Genomic DNA, 12665 nt, shown 5'->3' on the forward strand with positions numbered 1-12665 from the left:
CATCATCATCATCATCACCATCATCATCATCATCAACACCATTATCATCATCATCAACACCAACATCATCATCATCATCATAGCCATCTCCATCACTACCACCATCACCACCATCTCCTCCCCCTCCTCTTCCTCCTCCTCTTCGTGATGTTGATGATGATGATAATCATCATAACCATCATCTCCATTGTCATCACCATCATCATTGCCATCATCATTTAAGGTGAACTGGCCCTAACTTCATTTGTTTAGCACTCTTATTTTTTCCATTATTTCCTACGGTGGAAGCATGCACTTTACTTACTGATTTACTTTGGCTCAGTTGACTTCTACTGAAAATAGGAATCCTGGCTTTATGGTTTTAATTGGTTTACCAAAGAAGAGATGGAACTATAAAAGTTTTGCACCAAACTGTCATAGAAACATCTCAATACATGTAGAATAGGCCAATTTTTGTTAGAATGGAAGTAGGGGCGAGGGGAAGAAGAAGAAGAAGAAGAAGAAGAAGAAGAAGAAGAAGAAGAAGAAGAAGAAGAAGAAGAAGAAGAAGAAGAAGAAGAGGAAGAAGAGGAAGAAGAAGAAGAAGAAGGGAGAGGAAAAAATATATGCAAAACATTAGAAACAAGTTAAAACGAATTTTTCTTAAGTATCAATAATAAAAGACATCTTTAGCTTTCAGGTTGTCAAGGACAATGGCATACATACATGTTCTATCAATTACTGAATGTTTCTTTAAATATTCTTGTTCTTTCCTTTTTCTTTCTCCCATTTTCTTCTTTCTTCTTCCTTGATATCACGATTCTTTGTCCGACAAAGTTGTCTTTGTGTTTGAGCTGTTTTTGTCTTTTAGTGGTCATTTCTGTGCAAACGAAATTCAATATGTGAAATGTTTCCATTTTCGCTTGTCTATTCAAATATTTTAAAGGGAGGATAATGATGTATAAACTCCTCTGTACAAAGGCAGACCCACTAGTAGGATAACATTGATCAGTGGGGAGGGTGAGTGATTTCAGTTTGTCTGTGACAAACACTAAAATCTAGCTGTCTGTAGATCATGCCTGTGACACTTTCCATCACATGAGAGAGATTCTGGAAGAAGCTTATACAAGCATAAACATTTCCTTTCTACAAACATTTTTGTTTTTTGGTGTGCAACTTTTATGCCAGAATTCTGAAGATAAACAAAAAAAAATCAGAGAAGAATGTTGTTGAATCCCAAACTGAATTCATGTATCTGACACTAGAAAAAAAATTATCACGGAACAAGTTTTCCCTAGGATGTTTCATATATCATCTTTCTTGGAGTGTTTCATTGAAAGAAAATTGAAAAATTTAACCAAAAATAATCCAGTGGCATGGAGATTATTTTTGTTTTGCATTAGTTTCCTTTAGTTTTTCAGCTAATTCAGTGTATTTCCAAGACTGCAAATTAAAAACATCTAAAAGTAATCATGTTATACCAAACATTGATATGTATCACAATATCTTCACTTTCTGCTATTTCTGCCACTGCGACAAATAACACAGTATCTAGACAAAACTTTAAAATTGGTCTTTTGATTCCAAGAACTGGATTTGAATCCTTGTATAGGTATGAAACGAATTTTGGTGCGGCATTAATGGCTATTGAAAATGTTGAAAGTAAAAAGATTTTACCCGAAAATGCCCTGAAGTAAGTAAAATAATTTTTTTCTTATTATTCTGTGTAACATTAGTACATAAACTACACAGAGATATTGTACATACTCTTACACACACACACACACACACACACACACACACACACACACACACACACACACTCGTTGTGAACAACCCAGCCTAAGGCAAAACTTGGGGTAGATTGCCAATTTATGAAAATAAAAAAAAACAGCATATCAACCATGATTTTTGGAATATATTTTCACACACTCATAATTGTTGAAACATGGGACACACTACCCATGTCAATTGTTAGTTGTCAGGTGACTGCATCCTCCAAAAATTCCATGTTTCTCAAAATTCATCAACGCTACTCCTGATCTACCTACACACCATTTCAGCTTTATGATTTTTTTTTTACTCTTCACTTTTCTTTCTTTTTTTTGTTGTTGCTTTATTCCATGTATTGTGCATATATTTTTGACTATCTTTGCTGTATTTCTTTACATGATTTATGTCTTCTTATTGTCCCCTCTTTTTACACTTTTCCATCAAGTTATAGTAGACCTGAGCAGTGTATATAATAAGCACATTATTATTGTTGTTGTTGTCGTCAACATTGTTGCTGTTGTTGTTGTTGTTGTTGTTATTATTATTATTATTATTATTATTATTATTATTATTATTATTATTATTATTATTATTATTATTATTATTATTATTATTATTATTATTATTATTATTATTATTATTATTATTATTATCTCTGCTTTAGCGAAGGCAGAGATATTGTTTTCACTTGTGTTTGTTTGCCTCTGGACAAGATATCTCAAGAACTGCTGGATGGATTCAAATGAAACTTTCAGAGATGTTTGGTCTCATGACTGGCATGAACTGATTAGATTTTGGGATTGATCTGGTACCAGACAAGGATTCTGGATTATTTTCCCTGTTTTTTTACTTAATTTTTGAGAACAATCAGGTACATTTTATAGTATTCTTGCTTCTGAAAGCAGTTGAGTTTATTTCAGATATATACACACACACACACACACACATATATATATATACACACACATATACATACATACATACATATATATATATATATATATATATATATATATATATATATATATATATATATATATATATATATATATATATCTACATACACACACACAGATATATATATATATATATATATATATATATATATATATACACACACACACATATATACACACACATACACACATACACACACATATATAGTTATGTACACATACATATAGATAGCTAAACAGACTGATAGATCAATAGATAGATAGATAGATAGATAGATAGATAGATAGATAGATGTAGAAAGAAGTACACCAGACTTCCATACAGTTTTTGCCTATCAAATTCACTCGCAAGGCTTTAGTCATCCTGGGCCTATTATAAAGGACACTTACTTGATTTGCTATGCAATGGGACCAAACTCAAAACCATGTGCTTGCAAAGAAAGCCTTTTAACCACACAACCATTGTTATCTGCTCCCCAGATAACAAAAATGTTACAGAGTTAATGAAAAACCTGTATATTAGCTAAACAGAACAGGAGGATTCACATGGATGGAAGAGTCACTGAAGAGGTCACAGATGTGTGACAAAAGATTTCCAGACAATGGACATAAGACAAAATAAGAACAATAATAAATGAGTGGAGAATGAATATATTATAGTGTGCGTGTTTATTTGGAATGAAAAAAACGAATGACCATCTCAAAATATAACAATATCTGTATGTTAGCACTAATTTTCTAAACTCTCATTGACTTTGTAAAATATATTTTAAGTGTCCACTGGCTTAGTGGTTAGTGGTATGTTGTGTCCTTGAGCAAGACACTTTATTTCACCTCACTCCAGTCTACTCAGCTGGCAAAAATGAGTAGTACCTGTATTTCAAAGGGCCAGCCTTGTCACACTCTGTGTCACACTGAATCTCCCTGAGAACTACATTAAGGGTGAGCATGTCTGTGGAACACTCAGCCACTTGCATGCTGATTTTACGAGCAGGCTGTTCTGATCATCAGATTAACTTGAACACTTATTGTTATAAGTGATAAAGTGCCGTATTTTGTGATTAATACTCAGACTTTTAGAAGCAAAGCCAAGTGTACCAATAATTATAGATTACAAATGCAGTCTATAATCTGGATAATGGTTCCATTAACCCTTCAGCATTCAAATTACTCTGTTAAATGTAATGCTTATTTATTCACATTGTTTTGAATCAATCATGTATTATCTCATAGCTGTGAGATTTCCATGATGTGATTGTTTAGTTTTAGAATGACATTGTAAGGTCAGTGTGAGAGGCCATATCAAGCTGGTTTGAACATAAAACAGGTAGAATATTTGGACCAGATATGGCTGACTTAACCCTTTAGCATTCAGATTACTCTGTTAAATGCAATGCTTATTTATTCACATTGTTTTGAATTAATCGTGAATTATCTTGTAACTTTGGGATTTTGATGATGTGATTGTTTATTTTTTGAATGACATTGTAGGGTAGGTCTGAGAGGCTGGATTTGGCCATTTGAACATAAAAAGGTAGACTATTTGGGCTGGATATGGCCAGTTTAATTGCTAAATGGTTAAGTATTCTTGTATTCACCAATTTTGGATGGAATGATCTGATCAGCAGGACTGCTGACCTTTATAACTTCATAGTTTTTCTTTTGCATCCCATATCAGGCTTCTTATATTTAAATTTCATTGAAACTTCAGTAAGAATGTTCCATCAAAATTACTTGTGCTGATGAATATGCAAGTGCTCAAAATCAGTATAGCTCTTCCTACATAGCCATATTGTATGTTGATTTAGCAATAATGTTGTCCTGTTAGGAGATAGTACCTTAACTGGCACTTCATTGGTTACAATGATGAGTGTTTCAGTTGAACCAATCGATAGAACAGCTTGCTCATGAAATTAATGTGCAAGTGGCTGAGCACTCCATAAACATATGCACTCTTAACAAAGTTCTCAGAGTAAGGTATGATGGGATGGCGTTGAGTTCAAGAGAGGCGAGATGGCAGGAATGTTACCATATTGGGCAAAATGCTCAACAGCATTTCATCTGTCTTTATATTTCGAGTTCAAATTCCTCTGAGGTTGATTTTGCTTTTCATCCTTTCAGGGTCAATAAAGTAAGTCGCAGTCGATTGCTGGTTAGCTTACCTCGTTCACTAAAATTGCTGGCCTCATGCCAAAATCTGAAACTAATATTTTCATTGTCATAAAGTGTTGAGCTGGCAGACTCATAAGCATGACTTTATCGATCCCTTTCAGGGTTGATAAAATAAGTACCAGTTGAGCACTAGGGTCAACATTATTGACTTATACCCTTCCCCAGAATTGATAGCATTGTACCAAAATTTGAAATCAATATTATATTGACATGAAGGTGGTGAGCTAGCAGAATCATAGGCACACCAGGTAAATTGCTTAGCGGCAATTTGTCTGTCTTCATGCTGTAAGTTCACGATCTGCAGAGGTTGATGTTGCCTTTCACCCTTTCAGGGTTGATGAAATAAATACCAGTTGAGCACTTGGGTCAATATAATTAACTTACCCCATCTCTCAAACTTGCTGATCTGCTGCTGAAAATTGAAACCAATATCATTATCATAAGGCAGCAAGCATGCTGGCAGAAGTGTTAACACACTAAACAAAATGCTTAACAGCATTTCATCCATCTTCATGTTCTGAGTTCAAATTCTGCTGAGGTCGACTTTGTCTTTCATCCTTTTGGGGGTTGATGAATTAAGTACCAGTTGAACACTGGGGTCAAAGTAATTGACTAGCCCCTCCTCCAAAATTTCAGGCCTTTAGCCTATAGCAGAAAGGAATAATATCCTTTGCATCATCAAGTTTACAGGGGACATACCCATGCATAATAATTTTCTTTTCTATATCTTTTATTGATGTATAGAATGTTTCTCTTCCCGATCTTTGCTGAGACATGTTGGTCTTGCATATCTGAGTTCTCATAGGTCATCGTAAAGTGAGTACTGTACTTCTCGAAGAGATCTCTACTGACCCACAGGATGTTATTCCATTCACTTTTTGAACACTTGGTTGATTGATGTATCTTTGGTGCCTTGTTTGGATGATGCTGTCTGAGTGATACCATAAAACAGTAAAAGGTTATCTGTTCTTAAAGCTTTTTACTCTTCTTTTCTTCTGAGATTGGATTTATATTGAAAATGTTCATAACATTACTGGTACACAGGTTTGGCAACAGTGGACTCTGGGAGCAATGAAAACGCTTTGAACATCCTGGGTGGGACCTAGGTTTGACCTCCGTAGGAAAATTGCCATCACCATTACTATGACCTTCACATCAATCTTTTTCCTCCTCTTTCTCCTGATGATGATGATGACAATGGTAATCATCACCACCACCACCATCATCATCATCATCATCATCATCATCATTGTCATCGCAGCACCATCATCATTGTCATCATTGTCGTTGTTGTCGTTGTTATCGTCATTGTCATCATCGTCATCAATACCACCACCACCGCCACCACCACCACCGCCACCACCACCACCACCATCACCATCATCATCATCATCATCATCATCATCATCATCATCATCATCATCATCATCATCACCAACACTACCATCATCATCACCACCATCATCATCATCATCATCATCATCATTGTTATCATCATCATCATTGTCATCATCCCAAGATTTTCTGGGCAGGGAACACTGACGGGGTCGGGGGTGTAGGAATACTTCTAGCAGAGAAATGGGTGGATAAGGTAATCGAGGTCGTTAGAGTAAGTGACAGAGTACTTAAGATCAGACTAGTGCTTCATCATAGATTAGCTACTGTCATCTCAGCCTATGCACCTCAACCTGGGCTACCAGATGGTCTGAAAGACCAATTCTATGACACCCTCTTGCAAACTACCTCGTCGACGAGTGACAGGGACCTTCTCTTTGTGGCTGGAGACTTCAACGGTCATGTCGGACGTCGTGCTGGGGGCTTCCATGGCATACATGGAGGCTATGGCTTCGGTTCCCGCAACGAGGAGGGAACCAGACTGCTGGAGTTCTGTGATGCAACCAATCTTATGGTCTGCAATACCAACTTCAGGAAACCTGCCAGTCACCTAGTCACCTACCGCTCCGGCAGACACTCTAGCCAAATCGACTACATCCTCGCCAGAAATAGGGAAAGAGGGCGGCTTATAAATGCCAAAACCTACCCTGGCGAAGAATGTACCCCACAACATAGATTAGTAGTTAGCGACTTTGGGATTAAGGCAAAATGGGTGCCCAGAATTAGACAGGCTTGGAGAAGAAGGGTGTGGAAGCTTAAAGACCCTGCAAACGGACAGAGACTTAGAGACAAGTTACTTGAAGCATTTAACGAAATAGAAGGGGATATAGCATCATACAACGTGGAAGACAATTGGAGATTTCTGCGGGACAACCTGTTGAAAGCCACCGACCAGATTTGTGGGTGGTGTAAGGTCCCCTCCCAACCCAGAGTAACGTGGTGGTGGAACAAGGAGGTAGACAGGGCTATTAGACAAAAGAAACAAGCTTGGAAGGACTGGAAGAACGGTGGTAGCAGGGAATTGTACCAATGTGCCAGAAGGGAGGCTAGGCGACAGGTTTATTTAGCCAGAGGGGAAGCAGATAAGGAAAGATTTGCCAATGTTCTGCGCCGTGAGGACCAAAGACTCGAGGTATTTCGTGTTGCAAGACAGTGTAGGAGAGAGAATAGTGATGTTGTAGGAGAGAAATGTGTTCGCATGGATGATGGTACGCTTGCATTAAATGAGGATGCAAAGAAAGAGGTCTGGAGATGCCACTACGATAGATTGCTTAATAAAGAGAATGAATGGGAGAAAGAGAGCCTGCCTTATGTCGACCCAATAGAGGGACCAGCTATCCGAGTTTATAGTACCAGGGTAGATAAAGCAATTAAGAGTATGAAGACTGGGAAAGCCCCCGGCCCATCAGGAATCACTGCAGAGATGCTCAAAATATCTGGCAGTGTTGGCTATAGCCTAGTCACCCGTATTACGAACCAGGTGATACACGAAGGAGTCATACCCTATGACTGGTGTAGCAGCATCATAGTCAACTGCTACAAAGGTAAAGGGGACGCTTTAGATACAAATAATTACAGAGGCATCAAGCTGTTAGATCAGGTTATGAAAGTTACAGAGAGGGTCATAGCCCAACTAATTAGGGAGCGAATCAATTTAGATGAGATGCAGTTTGGGTTCGTGCCAGGTAAAAGCACTACTGATGCCTTATTTCTAGTGAGACAGTTGCAAGAGAAATACCTAGCTAAGGATAAACCTCTGTACCTGGCTTTCGTTGACATGGAGAAAGCCTTTGACAGGGTCCCCCGATCCCTTATCTGGTGGTCAATGAGGAAACTTGGGATAGAAGAATGGTTAGTGAGAGCTGTGCGAGCCATGTACAGAGATGCTGCCAGTAAGGTGAGGGTTGGAAATGAGTACAGCAATGAATTCCGGGTAGAGGTAGGGGTCCACCAAGGTTCCGTCCTCAGCCCCCTATTATTTACCATAGTCCTCCAGGCAATCACAGAGGAGTTCAAGACAGGTTGCCCCTGGGAGCTCCTCTATGCTGATGACCTTGCCCTAATTGCGGAGTCACTATCAGAACTAGAGGAGAAGTTTCAGGTGTGGAAGCAAGGTCTAGAATTGAAGGGCCTTAGAGTCAACCTAGCTAAAACCAAAATCCTAATAAGTAGGAAGGTAGATAAAACACAAACCCCTTCAGGTAGATGGCCCTGCTCAGTATGTAGAAAAGGAGTAGGTAGTAACTCTATAAGATGTACCCGGTGCAAGCTATGGACACATAAGAGGTGCAGCAACATCAAAGGCAGGTTAACTAGCAAGTTAGTTTTTGTTTGTGGCAGATGTTCAGGTGCAATAAAGACTGCAAACAAACAGGAAACAACTTCTATCTCATTCCAGGGTGAAAAACTAGAGGTAGTCGATAGCTTCCGCTATCTGGGCGACCAAGTTAGTAGTGGGGGTGGGTGCGCTGAAAGTGTAGCTGCTAGAATAAGAATAGCCTGGGCAAAGTTTAGAGAGCTCTTACCCCTGCTGGCGACAAAGGGACTCTCACTCAGAGTAAAAGGCAGACTGTATGACGCATGCGTACGAACAACCATGCTACATGGCAGTGAAACATGGGCTGTAACTGCTGAGGACATACGTAAGCTCGCAAGGAATGAAGCCAGTATGCTCCGTTGGATGTGTAATGTCAATGTGAATACCCGTCAGAGTGTAAGTATCTTGAGAGAAAAGCTGAACATTAGAAGCATCAGTTGTGGCGTGCAAGAGAGACGATTGCGCTGGTATGGACATGTGGTGAGAATGGAGGAGGATAGCTGCGTGAAAAAGTGCCACACCCTAACAGTTGAGGGAACCCGTGGAAGAGGTAGGCCCAGGAAGACCTGGGCTGAGGTGGTGAGGCAAGACCTTCGTACATTGGGCCTCACCGAGGCGATGACTACGGACCGAGACCTTTGGAAATGGGCTGTGCGTGAGAAGACCCGGCAAGCCAAGTAAGATCGTTGCCAGTGCCCCTGGACTGGTTCTTGTGCGGGTGGCACATGAGATGCACCATTTTGAGCGTGGCCGTTGCCAGTACCGCCTGACTGGCTCCTATAGGATTTTCGAGCGAGATCGTTGCCAGTGCCCCTGGACTGGCTTGTGCGGGTGGCACATAAAAGACACCATTTCGAGCGTGGCCGTTTTCGTGCGGGTGACACGTAAAAGCACCCACTACACTCTCTGAGTGGTTGGCGTTAGGAAGGGCATCCAGCTGTAGAAACTCTGCCAAATCAGACTGGAGCCTGGTGTTGCCATCCGGTTTCACCAGTCCTCAGTCAAATCGTCCAACCCATGCTAGCATGGAAAGCGGACGTTAAACGATGATGATGATGATCATCATCATCATCATCATTATCATCATCATCATCATCATTGCCATCTCCATCACTATCACCATCACCACCATCTTTCTCTTTCTCTTCCTCCTCCCTTTCTTGATGATGATTATTTCCTATGGTGAGACAAACACTCTACTTGCTGACTTACTTTGGCCAAGTTAACTTCTGCCGAAAATAAGAATTTTGGCTTTAGTTTTAAATTGTTAATGAAATTTATCTTTTGAGAATAAAGTGTACTGGATTTCAGATAAGTGTTCTTGATTTGTGAAATGTCTAAAACCTTACAGGTATTTAGAGATTCAATTAGAGCGATTATTATAATAGAAAGTAAAAGCAGGAGAAATTACATCATAAGAATCACAGTAGAGATACGTCTATAATATAAATAATATTGTATTAATAAATAAATATATAAAGTATAACTATGATCATTTAAAAATATTTGAGAGATCTTACAATTGTTTCATGAAAGTATTACCTTTCAAAATGAAATCCAAAATTGATAAGCATTATTAGGAAGTATATCCACATGTCAGAGAAAAGGATGAATTTCAGTGTAGTCAATTGACTGATAGAGATGCCATTTAAAATTGTATGATAAAGGTGTTGTTTAAAAAGTTATTGGTATAAACTTGGACTAAAAATTTTGAAAAAATAATATAAATCCATGGTAAAATCCTTTGTAATATTCTGTAATGGCTGTGTGTAGATAAAAGTCCCATAATTCCTTTTCTCTTCAGTATGTAATCCATGATTTTTTATTACCCACGAGGGGTGAATATAGAGAAACAACACAAAGACATACAAAGTGGGGACACAAACGAATGAAAATGATTGAATTAATTAATGAGATGATAAAATGAAATGAAGTTGCTCGTCCCCACATCTGGGCAACTTCATTTATCTTGTTTCACTTATTATAACTTTTTAAAATGTCTACATTATAATCATTAATAAGATCTTTATGAGTCACCACCATTGGCAGATACCTTGTGTCAGTTCTTTTCTGCCAATGCAACACATTACTTCCATATTCTTTCAGTCCCACTGTATATATTGTGTCCACTATTACACGTTTATAGTGTGGGGACACCTCTTTACAGCCTGCAGTGACCACTTTTATTCACTTTGTCCAACTGTTCACCTTCTTTAACAATTTGCCATTCTGTACATTGTAAAGCACTATGCTCTTTCTCCTTCATGGGTTGGGGGTGGGTGGCTGAGGAATTTGGGGCTCCTGTACGCTTGCATTCATTTTATTAATGTTAGGTGAGGTAGGGTGAGGTTTGGTCCCTGCAAGAGAAGGGTGGGACAAAGTGGGTTCGAGTGAGAGTTGGGTGGGTGTGGGATGGAGGTCCTCATTCACAGTTTGTATCTTTTTCCTCCTTTTTCTGCTCTTCTTCCAATATTTCCCCATTGATTGTGCTTCCTCCTTCTTCCTCTGTACTTCTGTAGACCTTTGCCATTGATGAAAGTGTGGTTTTTTTTACGGTTTCTTTATGGCGCTTCTTGAGGCTTTAAGGGTGGTGGAAGGCATTCTACCCTAATGTGGCCTTTTTGGCCACATCTGTAACAATGAAGTGTCTTGCCCTTCACTCTAACCCTGAGCATTATATCGTTAATTGTTATGGTTTCTACCATCTTTTTGAGGTCCTCCAGGACTGCCTGAATCACCATATCCAGTATCTGCCCCTGCCAATTCTTGTGAGCAGTGCTAGTGGCTTGGAGGATCTCTATCTTATCCGCCATGCCCAGCAATATCGCTGCCACTAGCCAGGTCACATTTATCTCCATGGGTATATCTTCTACCCTCACCCAGGAAGCATGCTTTCCAAGGTATATGGGTAAAAGAATTACCTCATCCATTTTCAGTGGGGTTGCCTGGCTGTGGCTTCATCCCAGAACTGCACCTCCACCATTCTGAATTTTCTCCCTCTGGCCAGGTGGGAAATTTCCTGCCAGATAGGTTTTAGTACCTTTTCAATTTACCCCATTCGTCATTAGTTCTATTCTCTGGGCCTTGACAGAATAAGTTCTGTAGGTTATCATTCTGCTCTTGGCCACCTGCAATATTTCTTGGGGAGGGGACACCTTTACGTTGTGCCCCTCCCTATAAAGCATATTCTTGTAGTTGTCCAGCTCCTCTATGTTTACTTCTTTGTTGTGGCTTTTGGTCACCAATACAAAATTCATTCTTCTTTCCCCCTTCTTGTCTATCTCAACAATTGCTTGGAATAATTTGTCCTCAGACGAACTCAACCTTTCATATTCCATCTTATTTTTTTTTAAGACACTTTGCTACCCTCTTCAATCAAGGAGAAACATGTCAACACAACTGCCATGAGGCAGCAAAAACAAGTGTCAAACGACACAACAATTAAGTATAACACAATTAATTAACTTTACTAACCTTGTAATAACACACAAAAACGTTTACTACTCTCAGTATGCAATCCATAAGTGTAAAGAATAAAAGTGATTAATTGTTGCTTTATAGTTATATATACAAAACTGGAAGATCATTATTATATTTTATGCAAATGCAAATATGACAAATATGTACTGACCTAATACAGAGTAAATTAATGTATTATACTTAAAGTATTATATTTAAAATCGATTAGTTATATATTGGAAGAGTACAGGTTCAAGTTTAAATAGCATCTCTGTCATTTGATTTACTACACTGAAATCTCTGACAAGTGGATATACTTCCTCATAATGGTTATCAATTTTGGATTTCATTTCGAAAGGTGATCGTAAGAAATCTCAAATCGATTTAAATGATCATAGTTATACTTTATATATTTATTTATTAATACAATATTGTTTATATTATGGACATATCTCTACTGTGATTTTTATGATATAATTTTTCCTGCTTTTACTATCTAATATATATATGTATATATGTATATGTATATACATGTACATATTTATATACATACATGTGTGTGTGTGTGTGTGTGTGTGTGTGTGTGTGTGTGTGTGTGTATATATATATAGTAA

At 38.4% G+C, this 12665-nt stretch overlaps 1 protein-coding gene across 1 annotated transcript in view; it reads left to right on the forward strand.

Moving 5' to 3' along the window:
* Positions 1-805: 805 nt before the first annotated feature.
* LOC106870311 (atrial natriuretic peptide receptor 1) overlaps positions 806-12665 on the forward strand; it is a 142244-nt gene continuing 130384 nt past the window's right edge. The window contains exon 1 of the mRNA XM_089364958.1: positions 806-1672. Within this exon, the coding sequence (XP_089221084.1) occupies positions 1452-1672 (221 nt within the window). The 5' untranslated portion in view covers positions 806-1451. The remainder of the gene's footprint in view (positions 1673-12665) is intronic.

The sequence above is a fragment of the Octopus bimaculoides genome, chromosome Z, assembly GCF_046866305.1.
Source record: "Octopus bimaculoides isolate indiv1 chromosome Z, ASM4686630v1, whole genome shotgun sequence".
In the NCBI taxonomy this organism is placed as follows: Eukaryota; Metazoa; Mollusca; class Cephalopoda; order Octopoda; family Octopodidae; genus Octopus; species Octopus bimaculoides.